This window comes from Sciurus vulgaris (genome assembly GCF_902686455.1).
Source record: "Sciurus vulgaris genome assembly, chromosome: 10".
NCBI classification, from domain to species: Eukaryota; Metazoa; Chordata; class Mammalia; order Rodentia; family Sciuridae; genus Sciurus; species Sciurus vulgaris.
In genome coordinates this window covers 101,368,313-101,390,301 of record NC_136470.1, presented here as the reverse complement: position 1 = coordinate 101,390,301, position 21,989 = coordinate 101,368,313, and the positions used below count along the sequence as shown (strand labels likewise).

At 38.9% G+C, this 21,989-nt stretch overlaps 1 protein-coding gene across 3 annotated transcripts in view; it reads right to left on the bottom strand.

Moving 5' to 3' along the window:
• Nucleotides 1-21,989, bottom strand: part of PLD1 (phospholipase D1) — a 209,785-nt gene that overhangs the window by 95,380 nt on the left and 92,416 nt on the right. For all 3 annotated transcript variants that reach the window (XM_079155125.1, XM_079155127.1, XM_079155126.1), the window contains 8 exons: nt 21,217-21,407; nt 20,853-20,980; nt 19,026-19,171; nt 18,710-18,818; nt 15,802-15,867; nt 9,387-9,445; nt 8,119-8,211; nt 1,955-2,107 (listed from right to left, as the gene is read on the bottom strand). In XM_079155125.1, coding sequence (XP_079011251.1) covers nt 1,955-2,107; nt 8,119-8,211; nt 9,387-9,445; nt 15,802-15,867; nt 18,710-18,818; nt 19,026-19,171; nt 20,853-20,980; nt 21,217-21,376 — 914 coding nt within the window. In that variant the 5' untranslated portion in view covers nt 21,377-21,407. The remainder of the gene's footprint in view (nt 1-1,954; nt 2,108-8,118; nt 8,212-9,386; nt 9,446-15,801; nt 15,868-18,709; nt 18,819-19,025; nt 19,172-20,852; nt 20,981-21,216; nt 21,408-21,989) is intronic.

The following is a 21,989-nucleotide window of genomic DNA, read 5'->3' as shown; positions in this document are numbered from 1 at the left end:
CAGATTTGAAGTTCAAAGGTAAATAAGATACTGGAGTCAGCTGTTTCCCTGTCATTGAAGCAGAAATCCAGCAGTACACTGACATAAGAAGAGGACTATGAGTAAGGAGCATAAGTTAGGTTTGGGGGTTTTATTTATTTATTTTTTTGGTGGGGGGGGGATGCAACAATCCTCATGAGAAGCAAAGAAGGTGCTATTTATGGAATCTAAAATAATTATTCATAAAGATTAGGGATGTACAAACTGCTCCCTTGGATATTTCAGAGATGGACACTGGTCCTTTGAAAGCCACTGGCTTTCCAAGTAGCTGATGCTGTTTGGGGTGGAGACAGGGTAGGTGAGACATGATGGAGCAGGGAGGAGGGAAGTAGCTTCATCAGAAGTGGCAAAGGAGCCTGAGCTGCCCAGGGAAGGATAGAAGGTGCCTGGGCTTGGCCTACCACTTAAGCACTATGGCATTGGGCTGAAATGTCTCTGAAGAGCTGCTATGGGAAGAAGACTCTGTGGGAGAGGTAAGAGACAGGCAGAGGCCTTGTCATAGGATATGAATCAGAGTTGAGGGGGGTTGGGGGAGGAAGGAAGGGAGCAAGCATCAGGAGGTGAGAAAGCAGAGTGTGGGAAGGGTGGCAAAAGGAACTGCCTCCACAGAACCCTGAAGGCTGTCCCAGGGAGGGGAGAGATCAAGGGCCTTAGATTGTAAGCGGAGGAATCTGGGGTGACTGGACAAAATGATAAGGAGCACAGACACCAGGCAGGATGCCAGTGAAATCCGGGTTTGAACAGATTCTTTTGGCAATGGTGCCCAAGTAAGTCAGGGTGGGAAACGAAGATATGGAGGCTAATTAAGTAACTGTTGCAGGGCCCAGTGAGAACTATGGCCTGACTTTGGAAAGTCATGGAAAAGAGGAACACAGTGCCAGAAGGAAGGGTGAATGGCAGCGCCACAGCATTTTCAAAAACAATCCTGAACATTCTCTTCTCAGAGACTAACAGGAAGTGCAGAGTGTTTATACACACACACACACACACACATATATATACACACACGCACAAATGTATGTTAGTACACTTCTAACATTAGTACACATATCTATTGGTACTTACAGAAAGGTATACATATTCATATACATGAGAGTGAACTATACAGAGGCAGATGTGTGTGTGTGCGTATGTATACATGTTCATGTACACATACATGTATACATATACATGCATGTCAATCACACACGGTACAATTATGATCTTCCAGAAAGAAACACACACATCCACACATGTGCTCACTAATAAAAATCTATAATAAATACACAGAGTATTTTTTTCAAGTTATCTTTTCTCAAAAACTTTGTATAAAGGAATTTTCATAAATGAAATCCCTTTTTACATGTTTTATTAATGAAACTATACTGATTCATAAAGTAAAACTTATTTTTAAGTTTAAACTATCACTCTTATTTGGTAATTGATGAATTAGCTTAGTAGTAAATTTTGTTAAAATAGGCTTTATTTACCCCTAGGATCATTTATTCTGACCCTTTCACAAATGATAAAATGGGAGGCGGGTAGGGAGGAATAGAAGTACTTTGGATTAGACAAAGGGGAATGCAGGGAAGGGAGGGGCAATGGGAATGGGAAAGAGAGTAGAATGAATCAGATGTTACCATCCTATGTGCATATGTGATTCCACGACCAATGTAATGCTACATCACGTACAACCAGAAGAACGAGAAGTTATATCCCACATGTTTGTCAAAATACCTTCTCATATCATGCAAAACTAATTAGAACAAATTTAAAAATTAATATAAAAGTTTATATGAGGAAAAATTGTTTCATATTCTTCTGACTGAGGATGAATTTTAAATAACACTTTTCTAAAATTTTATATTTTGTTGAGAGAAAAATTTGGCTTCTAAGAGTTTTTTAAAAAATATTTTTTAAATATTTGAACTTCTACCTTGAAAGATTATCAATTCGAAGTCCATATTTTGTTTCTGTCTCTTTCTTCCCCACCTTGATTCTGAATTCTTTATCTACCAGGAGGACAAAGGCAATAGCTCCGCTGTCTGGCTTCATATACAGTAGGAAGGAGTCTTTCACTATTAACCATCTGTAAGAAGGGAACAAGAATTTTTACAATTGTATCAAATGACTGAAATAAAAAGCACAAATTATTACTACAAGTCTTAAGGAGACACTCTAAAAAACTGTAAACAAAACGTCATGTTTTACCTGGGGAGTTTATTTTTTTTTTAAAATCTCTATGAAACAAAACAAAACTACAAAACCAAAACCTTTCTATTTCTCAAACAAGTATTCACACTGAGCAACTACAAAAGAAGTAATTAGTTCTTTAAGCACTAATGGCAAAACCTGGAAGAATGGCCCTGATAGTGGCATGGTGTTGATAAGGTATACAAAGGAGCCCAGATGTTGGAGGAGTAGGGTGGGCAGGTGTTTGCTGACATAAACTACCATGTAAGAGGCAAACAAGTCCAACTGGAAGTTCAATCCTCCTTTAAAAATCCAGTGAGAATCAATGCTCTAAATATCCATTACTCATTTCAAATGATTTGTGGTTTAAGGACTTTTGATAAATGATGGGAACATGAGCATTTCTCACAAGTATTCCATTCAATTCAATATATATCGAACAGCTTCTCATGGATAAGTACAGTGATAAGCTGAGAATGAGGGAAGATGTGGAAACAGCACCAAGATAGATCAAGACATGGACGCATGTTCTCTGAGGAGCTTACTAGGCCGGTGGGGGCCACAAACTGTGATCATTCTAGGCCAAATGGGACAGGCACTAGAAGGGAGAAGCAAAAGCGATGGGTGCCAAAAGAGGAGTCCTCGGCCTGGCTATGAGGAGGTGGTGTCTGAGCGAGGCCTGGAAGGATCCCGATAAGAGCCCCAAGAGGGTCTGGGTACACCCCACGCAGAGGGCAGGGACAACGAAGGCACGAGTGTGTGGAAATGCCACGTGAGGAACGAGTAGGGAAAACAGGTGAAGGCCACACTGGGGGGGTCCACTCATACAGCAGAGAGATGACACACCAAAGTGGGTCTGAGCTTCCTGGTTTTTCCTGTCGAATGAATAAATTAAAAAAATAAAGGGGTCTCACCAAAACTTTGGCAGTTTCTCATTGGAGAACCCAACATAAGATACCCAAACAATTTAAGGATAATATTCTCCTGCATTTTCAGCAAATGCAGTCATTATACATTTTAGAAGAAATCATAAAGCAGCCCTTGGTGTAAATACCAAGGCCCTGATATGAAAGGATAACTCAGGGATTCTGAAGGGACTGAGTTGAGGCCAGACAAGTAGCTGTTTGTTGATCAAATTTGGTTAAGGCTAAGAGAGCAGACAAGATTGGCTAAGAGAGCAGACAAGATTGTCTATCTGTGAAAATTCCTCCTTTTGTTTGGCTTGTGATGCAAGCTAGAGTGCAGACACATGGCACAGGCCCAACCTTCCAGCCCTAGCGTGCTATGTGGCTGACCAGGAAGGAGTCACAGCTTTAAAAACCAGGGCTGATGATCTGAGAACATCAAATGTACCAGACTTGTGTCTTTGCCTTCCTGAAAATCAAGGGTATTTGCTTGACATCAGAGCCAGCGCCAGCCAGAACTCCACGCCAGAGACAGCAGTGTGGCATGACAGTGGGGCAGTCCATATCCAAAGGCAACAAGCTCCCACTATTAGCAGTCAAAAAAAAATCTGAGAAAGGCTCTCAAGAGCACAAGCTGGAGGTATAGCCACCAGGGCCAAGGGCTGCAAAACACCCCTGCAGGGCCAGGTCACCTCCTCCTGCAGGAACGTGGCAGTTTTTTCTAATTTACACAGAGACCCTGCACAAGACAGCCTGGTTTAACAACAGAAATGAGATGGCTGTGTTTTGCCAGGGCACTGTTCAACTCCAGTGGGTGAGTGGCAGCCTGTACAAGCAGTTCCTCTCCTGCTCCTCCAAATTGGGGTAGCCTGGAAATACAGAACTGCGGAGCACTGGCAGCTGGATTTTGAAAACTGAATGTCAATGGTTTCTGTTTTGACAATGACGATGTATTCTTAACAGTCATTAGATCAGGGTAAATTGCCCTTATTTAAAGTTCTTCTCCTTAGAAAACTTGGAATGGAACCACCATTTGACCCAGCTATCCCACTCCTTGGCCTATACCCAAAGGACTTAAAATCTGCATACTACAGAAATACAGCCACATCAATGTTCATAGCTGCTCAATTCACAATAGCCAGACTGTGGAACCAACCTAGATGCCCTTCAATTGATGAGTGGATAAAGAAACTGTGGTATATATATACAATGGAATATTACTCAGCCATAAAGAATGATAAAATTATGACATTTGCAGGCAAATGGATGAAATTGGAGAATATCATGCTAAGTGAGATAGGCCGATCTCAAAAAGCCAAAGGACGAATGATATCGCTGATAAGTGGAGGATGACACATAATGGGGGGGAGGGAAGGGTTAGAGTTAGGGTTAGGGAGGGGGGCAAGTATGGAGGAAGGAACTACTGTATAGAGGGTAAAGAGGGGTGGGAGGGGTGGGGGGAAGGGAAAAAATAACAGAATGAATCAAACAACATTGCTCTATGTAAATTTATGATTACACAAATGGTATGCCTTTACGCCATGTACAAACAGAGAAACAACATGTATCCCATTTGTTTACAATAAAAAAAATAAATAAATAAAATAAAGTTCTTCTATATTATGTCCTTCAGTGAAACTCCTCTGATTTCTCCCCTTTCTTTTTTGTCAATAGATTTTTTTTTCTTTAACAGAAGAATATGCATCAAGAAAGGATTCTAGCACAGGGGAGAAGCCCCTGCGAGATCAGCTTCCCTGGGTTCCAGTTCCAGATCTTCCTTCCCCTTTCCAGCATCACTTCCTGACACTAGTCTCACTGTGTTTCACACTTCCAAAGCTTGCTCTTTTTTGAGCCTCTGTGTTTGCCATTCCTCTGCCTAGAAACCGTTCCTGATCCTCCTATGGACAAGCTCCTTCTTATCGATCAAATTTCGGCTTCAGCATTCCCCTATAGGAGGTTACTTCCATCTAAAAGAGCAGTCCCCAACCCTCTGCTACACTCCATCATGCTGCCCCGCGATCCAGAAGTACACATTTGTCTATTTGTTAATAGTCTTCTCCAGCACCTAGGAGTTAAGATCCATGAGAACAGGGGAAGTGGCTTTCAGGTCCATCCTGTCTGCTTAGGGTCTACAATAATCTTCAAGCAGCCCAGAGTAAGTCTTCAGGCAAGGCACCCATCCTAACTAAACAGTGGTTGCATGAACAGTTCTGAGAGAGTGAATAGACCACTTAAACATTGTCACTGTCGAATACTAATTCTTGGTCTAGTTCACAGTCTACCAATGTAAATGTTAAATTCATTTTTTAACATCTATATATGTCTTAAGATGTTATTTGAGGTGAGAAATTTAATATGGAATCTACCATGAGATGCAGAGAATTTGCTCAATAAATAAGCTCTATGACAAGATGCTTCTTACTGTGGGAAAAAAATACTTTTTGGGGCTGGAGTTGTGGCTCAGTGGTAGAGAACCTGACTGGCATGTGTGAGGAGGCTCTGGGTTTGATTCTCAGCAATACGTATAAATAAATAAAATAAAAGATCCATTGAAAACTAAAAAAAAAAAAAAAAAAAAAAATTAAAAAAAAATGCTTTCTCTGTTGGTCTTGTTTTGTTTTGTTGTTTTACTTGCCCCTGAGACAGGGTCATTATGAGACCTGATTGAAAGCTTAACTGCCCTGTTTGCTTTACTTTGGTTTGTTGATGAAGAATAAATAAGAAAGTGAACTAGCCAGGCATGGTGGCACACACCTGTAATCCCAGCAGCTTGGGAGACTGAAGCAGGAAGATTGAGAGTTCAAAGTCAGCCTCAGCAATTTAGTGTCCCTAAGCAACTCAGGGAGAACCTGTATCTACATAAAATAAAAAAAAGGGCTAGGGATGTGGCTCAGTGGTTAAGCACACCCGACTTCAATTCCTGGTACAAAAAAAAAAAAAAAAAAAAGAAAAAGAAAAAGAAAAAAAGAAAGTGATCCAAATGCTTTCTATAGATATATAAGAAAATAATAAAAAAGTTAAAAATCAATGTCACCTTTAAAAGTGATTCCCACTTTAGACACCAATACAATAGATTTCTACTCTGAGAAACTTACCAAACTAATTTTGTCAGCTACTCTTTATCATCCATATATGATGTCTGATATTTTAAATCCCTCAAATGTAACTCAGGAAATATTAATATGGAACCAAGGCTTTAATCTTCACAGAAAGATTTACACAATTTAAAATGATGACACATTTCATTCCAGGGAGGATCATATCTTTTTTAGACTGTCCTGGTTGAAACATGATTTAATCTAAAGTTAAAAAAAAAAAAAAAAAAAAAGAGGGGGCACATTTCTTATATGTAACAAAGTCCTTCCCTATCTTTGGTGGTTGCTGCTTCTTATAAAGGTTATAACTCAAATTTCTTGACTCCAGCAGGTAAAGTCACCCGCTCTAATCCCCAAATCCCTCAATATCCCATTGTTTCTATCGCCAGCTAAATTTATACCACTTCCATGGCTTGTTGACAAGGTCACTGCCTACCTTTCCCTCACACAGACCACGAGGGTGGCATCTTATTTCCACAGTAGCTAGAACACAACCTGGTATACATGAGGCACTCCATAAGTGGCTGCATGGAGCTGACCAGGGCCTTCCATTCCTTGAGTAGTTAGTTGCCTTAGGTTGGTTTGACTAAGAAGTGAGTTCTAAGGACACGTGTATAGAATAGCTTATTAGAGGAGGTGGCACCAGGAAGCACCAGCAGGGTAGGAAGGAAGAATGAGCCAGGAGGGGAGCCCTCTAGATGTGTTGTCATGCACTTTATCATGGGCCACTGGGCTCTGAGCCTGCCAGGCAGCTCTGGGAGACAGCGTAGGACAATAGCACAATCATCTCAACTGAGGGTGGGGGACTGATAGGAGTCAGGAGTAACCAAGACACTGCTTGCACTTACAGTTGGCTCTGCACACAGGCAGGAGGGCTCTGGCAGCACAGAGTTTTAGGGCAAAGAATCATCAGTGCTTAAAGCCCAAGCCTGCAGTGCTGTGGTGACAAGTAGCAGCTGGCTTAGCAGAACACATGACTACTGGGGAGTGGTCGAAGGAATCTGCATGGGGCCACAGTGGGCTGGGACAATTTATCCATGAAGGTTTATTTGAAAACAAATTCTTTTGCTAGTCTATTATTTCCTTCTTTATTTTAGTAAAATTGCCTTTTATAACAAAGTATTTTCCATTTTATTCAGTTTAATCTTCTAATTTCTTCTATCCTTTCTTCTATCCTTTCAAAACTCAGAAAGTAAAGGCCCAACTTAATGATATTTTCTGGTGATGGTGTATTTTAAATAAATGTTGTTGGAGGCAGGTCCCCATATTACTTTTAGATATTCTGAATATACACATAGGCACATGGGAACTCTTACGTTTAACAACGTAAAGAACTACCTAAGCGCTCTGCAAAGTGACTGCACTATTTTACATTTCCACCAGCAATGATTGAGGGTTCTAATTTCTTTATATCTTCAATGACATTTGTCATAATCCATTTTTTTCATTATAGTCATTGTATTTTATTGTGGATTTGAAATATGTATAATTTCTCTAATGACTAGGGATGACTGAGCATCTTTTCATCTGCTTATTTTGGTCATTTGAACCTCTTCTTTGGTTGACCAGTTTTGGAGTCCTATATCAACTGGGTTTTCTTGCCTTTTAATTTTTAAAATTTTTTTGGTGCTGGCAACAGAACCCAGGGTCTCAGGCATACCAGGTGCATGCTCTACTGCTGAGCTACACTCCCAGCCCCTCCACTGGGATTTTAGGCCTAAAATTTATATACTCTGCCTATTAGTCTGATTCTGAGTAGGATTTGGAAATGGATGCCTGAACTTGAATTTAAAAATATAATTAAATTTGTTCTGCCATGGCTTTAAACAGATGCATTTTAAAGGTAGTATACAAATACTCCCCAAACACCCAGTTTTTTAAAACAAACATACACACAAAACTCTTACCTTTTTGACCATCGATAGCAGGCTCTTCCCTGACCGCAGCAGTTCAAACCTGGTATTCGGTGTCCCCCAGATCTCTTCATGATCATACCTTCTCTGAAAGGGACACAAAATTAATCCACCATCTTCCAACTTGGCTTGCTCAGCTTCCCAACTTGGGACTAAATAAATTGTCTCATTTCTCACATGATTCTCCTCCCCACTCTTTCCTCCTTCACCCTCAACGAGCTTAGTGCCACGCTGATAAGGCTGGGTACTCTTGAAAGCACCTAGTCTTGAAAACACCTTGATCAGATACACCTCTTTTGGTGTTCCAGGCTGAACAGCTCTTTTGGACACAATGCGGGAGCTTAGGCATGCTGGCTCCTGGCTCTAAATGCTAAGTATTGCCTCCAGTCACTATGACAACCTAAAAGGCTCCACGCTTTTCTCCTTGGTCCAGCTGCTGAGACTTGGGGTTGGGGGAGGGATGCTGGCCCGCAGAGTCCAGCACACTTCTGCACCCCTCCACTCAGTTCCGGCAACTGAGCCATGCCCAAAGGAAGCAGAGCAAAGCCACTAGCTCTGGAAAAGGTCATATCTTGATTTTGAAAGACATGACAGGAGGGACTGGGGGTGTAGCTCAGTGATAGAGTGTTTGTCTACCATGCTGAAGGCCCTGCGTTCAATCCTCAGTACCACAAAAAGAAAAAGACAAAAAAAAAAAAAAAAAAAAAGAAAGAAAGAAAGATGTGACAAGAGGAGCAATAACAATGTCTAAAAAAACCCAAAACAATTTTGAAACAATGACTGACAGTGCTCTTAGCCAGAGTTAAAATTTAAGCTCTCTCTATAACCAAGAACTAATATTGTGAAGGGGAATAATTATTGCATAAATTTGCATTTATACGGCATATGTGTTAAAGAGTGTTATTTTTAATAGCCATCAAAATGAGTGTCTGTTAAACGTTCATAAGAGATTGGAAGAAAGGACCGTGCATGTTTGTTTTAGTGTGTTCTCCCACGCGTCACACTTGCTATGTGCATTGAACACTCGCGCTGCTGAGTTAGCACATGCTGTCAGCACGTGGGAAAGATGGTGCAGCCCTTGCTACCATCATCTACTGAAGCAGACACTCTGCTTTGTACAGCAGGTCCCCTCAGCTGGCCTTAGTCTACTGGGGAAAAAGTTGATGGTAAGTCCACTCCATCACCATGGCATGCTGCCACATTGAACGTCACAGTATGTCAAATTTCACACTTCTCTTTAAACAACCAATGCTGGAACTCACAGGCCCTTTGGTCCCAAATCACGGATGAAAGACAGCTGGCTTATATCAAGGAATTCTGTCTGGAAAGTAAAAAAAAAACAAAAACAAAAACCACATTTTAGAAAGTTAAAAGAGCAAGAGAGACAGAGACAGGGAGGGATGGCAAGGGAGAAAGGAAGGAAGGAAAGAAATTATGTTTACCAAAACACATTATTAGGTACTGCTATGTGAAATGCTGTACACTCTATAGACTAGAGAGATCAACAACAAGGGTACTGCCCTGAGAAAGTACTGATTAGAAGCACACGCCAAGGAGGTATATGCCCTAGGGTGCAGAGACGAAATACTCAAGAAGGGACTTCACTTCTAATCTTGCTCTGTGTTCATTTTTGTTGTTTGAGGAAACGGTTCTGTGGCAAAGTGTGCACAAAATAACAAAAGAAAAGAATGTGTGAAGGCAGTGAGGTGGGCGCAGGTTCAGGAACACGAGGAGAGGAGGGAGGAAGGGAAGAGAACGGAAGGATCAGGAAAGCAACAGGATGTCCAGCTGGGCCCAACTGAACAAGGTGAAGAAGAGTAGGAGGAAATCAAATGGTGTGGCGTGTTGCAGAGAAGTTGGGCAACATCAGGCATAACAGGAAGAATTATTTTTAATGAGTTGAAAAGGAAGAGAATTTTAGGTCCACCTTCACAAAAACTTACTGGATTAAAACCTATAAATTTTATGATGACAGCAGCCACAGCTAACATGTACTGAAAGCTTATTGTGTGTTGGCATTGTGTTTGGCAGTTTTCACACATTATCTCAAACCCCTCTCAAGGCAGTTCCTATTTTCCCATCGCACAGAAGAGGAAAATGAGGTAAGAGCAGGGGGTAGGCAAAGATTTTTGGCAAAGAACCAGACAGTAAATATTTTGGACTTTGACAGCCATAAAGTGTCTGCAGCAACTGCTCCACTCTGCCATGGGAGGAGGAAAGCAGGCATAAGTAACACGTAAATGAATGTGTGGCTGTGTTGAGTAAAACTTTTTTATAAATATAACTTCATGTGTCACAAAGTTTTATTCTTCTTTGATATTTTTCAACAACTTAAAACACAAAATCTATTATTAGCTCACAGAACACAGAAAAACGGGCAGTGGGTTCAATTTGGCCCAAGGGTTCTAATTAGCCAACCCCTGGTTTAGATAAGTTGTCTAAGAATCATAATCAGCAAAGGACAGAGTTGGTATTGAGTGAGACCAAAGTCAGCATCTTCAAAACTAAATTGAAAAAGTAAAACGTCATTCAACCTTTATCTTGCTCAAATTGAATGCTTTGCATACTCTAGCTGGTTGAGGACTAGCTGTAAACATGGAAACAGAGAATGAAAATCAAATTTATAGTACGCTATGCTTCGCATGTGCAGGGTTTACAAGTAACCCTTGAAACAACTGAAGTTAGAAATAGTAACATTCCCAATTTGCAAATTTGCTTTTTAAGCAGCCAACAGTACATCTGGATCTGCCAGTGGACCTTAGACCATGCCAATAACAGTGTCCACAGAAAGACAAAGACAGAAAAAGATATTCTCCCAGCATCAATCAGGAAGTAGGGAGAGGGGAGATTAGACTTGGAGCAAAGTTCTGTGGGAAGAACCCGACTGGTTTCACATGAAAGCAGTTGTAAAGTTACGGAACAGGGGGAGGTGAACACGTCCTGTCTGATGTGACATTGCAGAGAAAGTGGTACTAGCTCCAGGATTGTAACTGGGATTAACAAAATGAAGCATACAGTTTTCCTGGAGAGTTCATATCTGATTGGAAATGCCTTGTATTAACCTTGTAAGAAAAAATTACAAATATTTCAGAACAGTAAGTTATTGTGAGGTTCAATTGAATGTTTGCATTTCTTTCTTTTCTTGAGGTTATTTGAAGTAGGTTTTTAAAATTAAAAAGGATTTACCTATCAGACTTAGTTTCTAAATTTTTCCACAGGATATAAATATTAGATGACAACTGAAAAATAAGTCCAGAGTTTGATGAAAATTCAGTAAATCTATGCCTAAGTTGTAAAAAAAAATTAAAGAGGATTTAAATAGCTTTTAAAATTTCCAAATTAAACATACCTTCACACAGTACTTTTTAAAATAAGAATTTTAAAAGTCAAGGTCTTTAAATTTCATTTCTTATATAAAACATAGTGATTTAGCACCATATATTTTTTATCTGATTTGTGAAAATACTTTCTAATTGGAAAATATAGTAACCTTTGGATTATTAGAAATTACATTCAGACTCTCAACCATAGAATCCAAAATGTTTTAAGACTCTTACATAACTTCTCATTTTATCTCTAGGATAATGTCAATCCTAGTTTATATTTGAAGAAACTACTACAGACATGTAATTAACTTATGCAAATAACTAAATGGAAGAAAAGAAGTAAAAACAAAGATCAAGGAAACCACTTGTTTAATTTCTAGATATTCTTATTTACATTGATCTTATCATCAAACTGACAACAGAAGTAAGCTCTGAAAATAATTCGGAACTCACAACTTCAGAATATAACAAAATTGCTAAGTACGGGAAATCTCATCTAAAAAAATATGCATTGTAATGTAGAAAATTTTAATTGTACATTAATAAAAATTTATCTTAATGGCTTAGTAAAGCTTGACTAAAAAGATTTTAAAGAGAAACCAGCACTATTACAGAGAAAAGAAAAACCTTTGGCAATAATGGTCAAATACAGATTTATCCAACTGAAAGTAAATATGTTACCATCAACCAAGGGGAAACCTAATGAACAAAATGTGCGATTTTGCAAAGATTATGTTGTGCAACCTTCTCAGTGCATCTTCAGTGATAAGAATTCCATTCTCCATTTGGGCATGTGATTTTCAGATATAAGAATTTAAAGTGCAGTTGAACCTAACAGTAGTCATTGGGATTTACCATGCAAAGTACCAATCAATATCTTTTTGTTTTTGTTTTGGAGAAGGAGTTGTGAAAAATGCAATTAAATGTTCTTGGCAATGGGTGGAAAGCGGTCTCAAGTTGAAAATTCCAACACGACCTACTAATTAGATACTTAAAAGGTTAGAGAAACAGGGCTGCAGGAATTTTTCATGCCAGGAGGCAAACAACCAAACCTAAGGGTAACAATGACCTGGAAACAACCTAGTAATCACAATGTCCTTCCCACCTATCCTTGAATGATAAGGGGATGATGATTCCCAGGGGCCTCTTCCATTCCTCAGGGAGCCAAAAATTCAAGCACATGGCCAAGTGGGAAATTCTCAGACACAGGAAGATGATAGGGTTGGGAAAAACAATCCCCTGGTGATGGAGAACGGGAGGCCCAGGTACTCCAGGAATGGCTGCCTTCCAAATAAAACAGTTAACATGGCTACAAGGTACTAAGAAGATATCTCACTGATGAGAAATGTAGAGGCTGGACTAAGTCCTGCATCCTTCTGAGATTCCATCAGGAGAAAGCAAGCACCTCCCTTAATCTGCAAGTGCAGCCATTCAACCATGTGCATCTTTTTTCCTCACCTACTCTTTCACCCTACTCTTCCACTCAAGTTAAAGTTTTTCATCTGATGAACAATGGAGGTAAACTCAGTATTATTGATCTGTAGGAGGTTTCAACCAAGATTTCAAACTAATCACCATCTTGGAGATAAGAGATAAGATCTGAGTCACAGAATTTAAATGATTTACTTCAAGTTAGGATTAAGATAAGATCCTATCAGTTTAGGGACTGCACTAGATAACTGTGCATTTTGTTCCACATACAGATTTTAATCTTAGGTAAGAAAAATAAATAAATTTACTGTTCCTTATTCCTCTTCCTTTTAACTCCCTGGAAGACAAGAATTTTCCAGTAACTAATTAAAGTGCCCAGTTACAGGACACTGGTTACAGCTAGTACTGGTTTAGTTTAAAACACAAGAGGAATTCTTGCATGAGTTCTTGTTTTGTACAACTCAGATACATAGCGAGCGCTACTTCTTTTACAAATTTACATCAAGTGAGACAGTGAAGTACAAGTGTGAAAACTGAATGAATTACCAATAATCTTGGATGGAACTGTGATGCTGAATCAACTAGAACACTAGGATGTTCTGTTCATCCCAACCATAAGGAGTAAAAAAGGAAATAAAAACAAAAGAAGGCTTCATAATCCTGGAAGAACAGGTAGCTAAGTGCACACCCAACCACAGACTTAATAAAAGGAAGAGGAAAAAACTGTCCTTGTCTGATTTCAAAATCCATTTGAGAAAACTGAACAGTCATTGCTTTGAAGCCTAAACCCATTTCTTTCTGGGTAAATCCTATTACACAAATCCCACAATAATCTTTCTCCACGTTTTAAGGTAGTCCAACTTCTATCAAGACCTTTTAAAGCTGACCATAGCATTTTAGTTTAGTTCTCAAACCCTCCAGATAAGAATCACCCAAATTATTTGTCAAAAGTATAGTTTCCAAATATAGATCTGGATCATCTAGAGTTAATGAGGATATAGCCTATCTAGTCCCTTGATCTATGATCCATGATGCTATTACTTTAAGGACCTGAATTAGCTTTAAATAGACTCATTTTATACTCTTAAAGTATAAACAATATTTCTGCATATACAAAAATGACATGTAATATGCTTTTTGCAGACAGGCTTTTAAAAATTTCTCACAATTACTGAGAATTGGCATTACAGATGCCAATCAAATTTTATGAATGTGATGTGGAGGCCTATAAATCTAGTCTTTAGGCCAGATTAAATTTGGTATAAAAGGAAAATAATGTTAGAGAATTAATGCACACCAAACTGTATCCATTGCTTGAATCATTTTAGAGAATTCAGCTGTTGAAGGGAATAATCTTAGTAAGATGAGATCCCCTCAGTTCTGATGGGGATAATGTATTCGGCAAGTTACTAACTAGGTTTTCTTCTCCAAAGCAAATATTTATAAGGCACCCTGGGACTTCTAAACACAATCTGGCCTAACTCTGAAAAGATTTTTATGACTGGAAAAGTAATTTAAATGAACACTTAAAAAATGTAAACATTCTTCAGTCCTCATCAGAATCTAAAATGTAATAATGTACATGGAAAGAAAAGAATGAACTCACCAAGTACTGTCTTAAAGCCAAAAGAAATAGTACAAGTAAAGTCACAGGAAGGCAGAAAAGTAAGAGAAGTGGAAGATTATTGATACAGGTATTAGTATACATTTAAATAATTCTGCATTAAAGAAAACAGCATATCTGATTTCAAAGACTGCAACAGAGGGCAATGTTTCTAGTATCAACAGCAGAGTGCCTTTACCTGTGATATTATTTCAACCACACAAGATTCTAAATCCTAGAAAGGAGCCGATTCCTCCATCATCCTGCTCTGGAGACCCTCTGATGGAACTCTAATTGCTGAGTTTCTTGAGAAAAACCCATCTCCAGGGCTTGAGGTTCCCTCAAGTCCATCAAAGATCCCAGTGTGAGCAGCTGACGGAGGTGCACTGCAGCCTGGCTCTGGGTCAGCTGTGTGTAAGGGAAGCAGGTGTGCACATCTTTGGACCAGCTTCCAAAGAATAAGTGGGCAGGGCCATAGTCCTCTATTCCTCTCCTAAATCCACCCCTCCTTCATTTACAGATTTACATGATGGTGTTCTCTAAACTAGAGGCCAAGTTACAAGTGCACCTACTCATTTTTAAGTTCTGCACCATGTATTGACCCTACAGAAATACAGTCGACACATAGACATTCTCAGTTATTCAGACCCCTGGAAAACTGAAAGTCAATCTTTTAAAATGGCCCCATCCTCAAGGACCTCTGAGCGGGCAGAGATGGTTGTGTGCCGGCACCGTAAAGCCCGCTTCCTCCTACTTGCCAGCTGCCTGCCTCCCAAGCTCAGTCTCTGGGGTATTTCCAATTCCCATCTGCCTCTCTTTTCTTAGGAGCTCTTCCCTAAGAAGAGCCTGGCTTTCTCGGGCTTCTCACTTTCACATGAAAAGATGGGGCCAATAAGATGGCCATCCAAATATGCTCCAAAAAGTCTTGGGTATTCAACTCCACTTGGTTGTTTTCATCACCTACTACTCAATGTTCCCCCCTGCCCTGTGCCCGGAACTCAAAAGGCCTTTTGGAAGAAGGCGGCTGGGGGGAGGACGGGGTTGATTTCTAGATAATATAGTCTATGGTAGCACTCAGGCTCACTTAAATCTGTTGCTGGAGACATATTAAGTTCCATTTGATATTTTTAAAATAGCATCATATTGCCATAAACTGATTCCTGGCTGTCAAATCAATTTTGTATTCATTAATTTGTTTTTAAGGAATAATATAGATATGGATGCAAGCACATATGTTAAAAAATTACCCAAAATTCAGCTCACAATTTATTCTTTTTAGAAATTACTTTAAAATTTAAATCACTGAAGTGTACTTACCGTGGCATGATAATTTCTATACATAGGCATTTTTAATATCTTTGTCAGATAATCTTCCAGTTGTTTCTGTAATGCAAATATTTTAGGTAAGAGTTAATGTAGCCATATTCATAGAAAAATTTAAGTAGTGACAATGATGAGATCATCATTTACTATTAACTTCTGAAGTTATTCAAATATTTACTAATATTATCACTGGGCAAGGAACCATGAGTGGCATTAAATATTATTTCTATAGTTTTTCTTCAATTAGTATTTAAATCTCTTCTTGATACTTAATATTCTACATGCACCAGTCTTTTATAAATTGCTAACAAGACCTGAGCTGTATATGTTTTTAATTCTCCTTAGCTGAATCAATGCAATTGAAACAAAAGAAGCAATTCAAAAAATTAACAAAATGAAAAGTTGGTTCTTTGAAAAAATAAATAAAATTGATAAACCCTTAGCTATGCTAATGTAGAGAGAGAAAAAAAATTACTAAAATTCTTGATAAAAAAGGAAATATCACAAGACACTACTAAAATATAGAAGATAATTAGAAACTATTTTGAAAATTTACATTCCAATAAAATAGAAAATCTCAAAGACATCAACAAATTTCTAGAGACATATGATCTAACTAAACTGAATCAGGAAGACATATACAATTTAAACAGATCAGTTTCAAGCAATGGAGTAGAAGATGGCATCAAAAGCCTACCAATCAAGAAACACCCAGGACCAGACAGATGGATTCTCAGCTGAGTTCTACAAGACCTGCAAAGAAGAATTAACACTAATACTCTACAAATTATTCCATGAAATAGAAATGGAGGGAACCCTTCCAAACTCATTCTATGAGGCTAATATCACCCTGATACCAAAACCAGACAAAGACACCTCAAGGAAAAGAAAACTTCAGACCAATATCCCTGATGAACACAGACATTAAAATTCTCAATAAAATTCTGGCAAATCGCATACAAAAACATATTAAAAAGATAGTGTACAGCGATCAAGTTGGGTTCATCCTAGTGATGCAAGGTTGTTTCAATATGTGGAAGTCAATAATTATAAGACAAGAATCATATGATCACCTCAATAGATGCAGAAAAAGCATTTGACAAAATACAGCACCCCTTCATGTTCAAAACACTAGAAAAACTAGGGATGGTAGGAACATACCTCAACAATGTAAAAGTTATCTATGCTAAACAGAAGTCCAACATTATTCTAAATGGAGAAAAATTGAAAGCATTCCCTCTAACTGGAACAAGACAGCAATGCTCTCTTTCACCACTTCTATTCAACCTAGAGTGCTTGAAACTCTAGCCAGGGCAATCAGACAGATGAAAGAAATTAAAGGGATACGAATAGAAAAGAAATCAAACTATCACTATTTGCCAACCACATGATTCTATATTTAGAAGATTCAAAAAATTCCACCAGAAAACTTCTAGAACTAGTAAGTGAACTCAGCAAAGTAGCAGGGTATAAAATTAACACCCATAAATCAAATGCATTTCTATACATTAGTGATGAATCCACTGAAAGACAAATTAGGAAAACTATAGCTATTGGAACAGGATTTATTCATGGTAGGTAATTCTAGGTCATTCGTTGATTTTATCAAAACACCTGTGTATTTTCAATTCTAGCATTTAACTTACTGGAAGATTCAGCACAGTTTTTAAAAAGTTTTCAAGAAAAAAGGGAGAAAAATGTTAAAAGAAATAGATATTCTAGTAAGATGTACCTTGATTTTTCAAATATGTTAAAATGTATCTGCATACAGACACATTTCCGCAGAGGGAAGGTGGGGTTTATAGGCTTGGAGCTTTGGAGTAACATATGTCAAGGGTATTGACCATGACACATAATCCAGCAACTTTTTGCTGAATCATTAAGGGTTAGTGGAAATAATCACTTTAAAACATTTTTTTTTTTTTTAGTTTTCGATGGACCTTTATTTTATATATTTATATGTGGTGCCGAGAGTCAAACCACTGCCCTCATGGTGCCAGGCAAGTACTCTACCACTAAGCTACAACCCCAGTGCCAGGAATAATCACTTTTAGTTGGATTCATTCATGTGCCTGCAATAACCCGAAATTATGTAATTTTATATGTCTAGGTTTTCTTGGAAAATATTTAGTCCAGATCCCTAAAAAGATTTTAAAGATGATAACTACAAAAAAAAAAAATTCCCTCTGAAACATAAAAGTTTCAGATTATGAAACAGAATTCACAGAAATGAACATATTACCTATTAATATCCTAATAAAAACCACGAATCTCCCACCCCTTGCAGCACCAACCTAAGCTGAGTGAGCAGAAGTGTCCCTTGTCCTGAGTTTCCTATCCTAGTGTATGAGTCTGTGTTCAGCCTACTCTCCTCGACCCTAACTGCCCCACCTGGAGCAGAGCAATGCAACTTTCCAATATTTGATATTTAAAATGAACTAACACAGACAGAAGCAAACGGATGGAAATAAATGATTCTAAGAGAGTAGATCTCAAAACCCGCAATTATACACTTAATCTTCAACTCACAACAAGCCCAGGGAGGTGCTAGGAGGAGGACAGCTTCTTCATAGCATAGCTACTAACAAATACTCTTCAGTGCTGATACACCTTCTTGATGGCTTGGGAGGATGGAGATACCTAACTGGTTCCAGAGAAGCTCAACCCTGCTAGGACCAAGACCACCGGTAAGAGAAACTGCAGCCAGACCCCTTCATTTCTCATTAAGTGCCACCTTTCTACTGTGCAAAACTACATTCAAAACAACAGAAAATTGTGTATGTATAATATGTTGTATGTCAAAATACACTCTACTGTCATGTGTATCTAAAAAGAATTTTAAAAATAAAAAGAACCAATAAAAACAAAAAACAAAGACAACAGAAGAATGAAAAGCACTTACCCTTCTACCAAAGAACTGTTCTTCTCGAATCATGTTTTCAGAGGAACGGGGCAAACTTGGCATCTCTCGAGGTTCCTCCCCTTTGACGTTCTGTCTTCTAAATGTGTGTCTAAAACACACACACATAATGCAAACGTTTATCAGAGAATTCTTTGACTGTAACTCTCATATTTCATGAAATGTCTTATTTTTAAAAGAGCTTATTTAATTGAAAATATCTACCAACAAGGGACTAGATAACCTAGAAAAGGAATGAAATACGCTCCAGTTCAATTCGTGTGCTGGGATAACTTCATCTGAATTCTGAAATGGTTACCTTCTGGTGGGAATAGGAATTCGGATAAAGGCTTTGTACTTCAGCAGTTCTCTATGAAATTCTTGAAAGTGCTTGAACTTCCTCTTCACTTGCCATTTAAATTCCCCATGTGTTAACTCAATAGTGTATAGATTGATACTTGGCACCTACAGTGATAAACAAAAATGGTTGATATTTTAGATAATAAAAACTCCAAAAGCTCTCAATGAACAATAGCTAATTAATTAGTAACATATTTTGCATGAGTACTTTAAGCAAATGTTTCTCAAAAACAACTGATTACAGAAATAATATTCTCTTAAACAGCCAACTGATAAATCACACAAGACAAACTTTGGATCACACCGTAGTCCTACAAATCCTTACACACACAGACACAGAGGATTCCAGAAACCAGGGAAACCAGACAATGAGTAAAGGCGCTAATTAGCAGTAGGGGATCTAGACCACAAGTACAATCAGTGAACAGGTAACCAACCAGTGGAGGTGAGAGGGAAGCAGGAGGTGGTAGATGCCAGGACCACCACCTTAAGACCATTCTGTCCTTGAAGAAAAAAAAAAAAAAGCCTTCTCCCCCTCCTGCTCCTTCTGAAACACACTGTGAGGTCTGCCTTCATCTATGCTACTCACCTGCCCTGAGGTACTACCGGTACTCAGAAAGGGTGGGGAGAGAAAGTTGCTGCAGTACAGAGTATACAGTATATACTTGGATAACATAATACTATGTATTATTATTATTACCTATTAATATTATTCAGATGAGGAAACAGAGAGGTGAAGTGACTTGCTTAAGATCACAAAGCAAAGACAGTAACTGGCCCTGCACTCTGGCTCTAGAGGGTACACATTTACCCCTTACACATTATTGCCTCTCAATCTAAACACAGACAGGTGAAATACGAGGCAAAGGTCATCTCAGAGATGCTCAGAGAGGCATGGACCCAAAGCACAGGAAAAGCCTAAAACCTCAGGTGGAACAGCAAGGTGGGTGTACGTTGGGAGTGAGCACGTGAGCAAGAGTTCAGGTTTAGGGTTGACCTGGTGAAGGCATTTTACTCTAAGGTCTTGTCACTGCTCAGTGAAAACAGATGTGAATGAGGACTAAAGGACGAAGCCTCAGGGGAAAAAAAAAAAAAAAAAGGAGAGGCAGAGTCCATGAGTAGAATTCCCTCAGCAGTGCTTCTGGGTAACAGCACTGGCCAATTTGAATCATGTTTTGTGTTGTTTGTTTTGTTCTGGGGCTGGATTTTAAAACGCAGGGGTGCTTAACTACTGAGTCAGATCCTCAGCCCTTTCTTAATCTTTAATTTTTGAGACAGGGTCTAAGTTGCTGAGGGTTTCCATAAGTTGCTGAGGCCAGCCTTGAACTCTGATTCTCCTGTCTTAGCCTCCCAAGTTGCTGGGACTGTAGGTGTGTGCCACTGCACCCAGTAATTTTTTTTTTTTTTTTAAGAGTCAAGTAGAATAAGCATTTTCTTGCTAAACAAGCATTAGGCAAACTAAACTTTTCCCTGACTTATACTTGTTATTCTAGCTAGATGGATATGCTTGAAAAACCTAAATGAAACAGGAAGGCTCAGAGAGGCACCTTGCAATTTAAATTAATAAACTGCCTTCAATGCCAAAAAGAATATTGTCCAGAATGGGGAGAAAGGAGTATGTGAATAACGATTAAATAAGAAGGAGGCAAAATCCTAGGAGACGAGGACTTGGAAACAAGGCAAACAAAATCCTAAAGAATATGGTCCTAGCTGGGAGGAAGGAAAGTGGAAGTCAACGCAGCAATTCACACGTATCCACAAAAGGTAAGTTCTTAAGCGCTCTGACCCTTGTGGTAGACGTGAAGCGCTCCACCTCCAGAACTTGTGCTTTTATTGGACAGCCGGAGAGATACGTCTGGATATTAGGCTCCTTAAATCCTTGAGTGCTATAGATTGCAGAGAAGGGGATACACCCTAAAAAATAAATACGCAGACAAGGTTATTCCAACACGCGACAGTAGGAGGACTTGCCTTATACAGGCCTCCTTTCGAGAATCAATTGCTAAAATAAGTAAGCCTTTTAGGGGACGATTCGCAGCCCTGGGTTCTGATCTCAGGAAAGAAGACGGATCATTTGCTGGTTATTGCAAACTGTGCTCTGCCAACCAACCCTGACGGGCTCCCTCCTCCCTGAGATCAGCAGGCTTTACCTTCCTGAGTCCTGGGATCACTGGGAGACACATCGTATTCCACCTCCTCTCCCTCGAAGTGGAGTTCTCGCGTGTCCAGATTTTCTATCAAATTACTCATGTCGGCAGCAATTTTCTGCAGTGCAGAGGTATTTACCCTTGGCTCATTTTTCAGGGACATGTTAACTTCAGACGGGGTAAAAGCAATGGGGCTGAGAAAGAAGCAAAAGGGTTCCATAATTACATTTTGGTCTAGGAAAACCCCGTAGCACAATTTGAATCCTGGCTTACCTACAGTGCCGGGAGGCAAGTCAGCTTCCAGTGTGAACCCCAGTTACCCCAAACGACCTTTCAATTACCTTCCTGCTTAACATTTAAAGGACTCCTAGCTTGTAAGTTAAAATGGAGAGAAATACTTAAGTGTAAACAAAAAAGAAAAAGAAATACCACATTGAATACGTGCCAACATTTCTCTCATACAATTTTATGAACTTGGATAAATGAAGAGAGATGTAAAGGAGATCAATTTGGGAATGCTTATTCCAAGAAAATAAAGTACTTCTTAGCTATAATAAATACACAAAAAGAAAAAAAAATCATGTAAAAGAAGAAACTTTCGACATTCCCTAAAGAAAATTTAGGGTACTTCACATATCTAAATATGTAGATGTGGAAACATTTTTATGATAACATAATCTTTCTATATTTTCTCGGTTGGTGATGCTCCAAGCAGTGTATACTACCTCTTTGAGATATGAGGTTTTGGTCATGACTTTGCATGAGGTAAAATGATG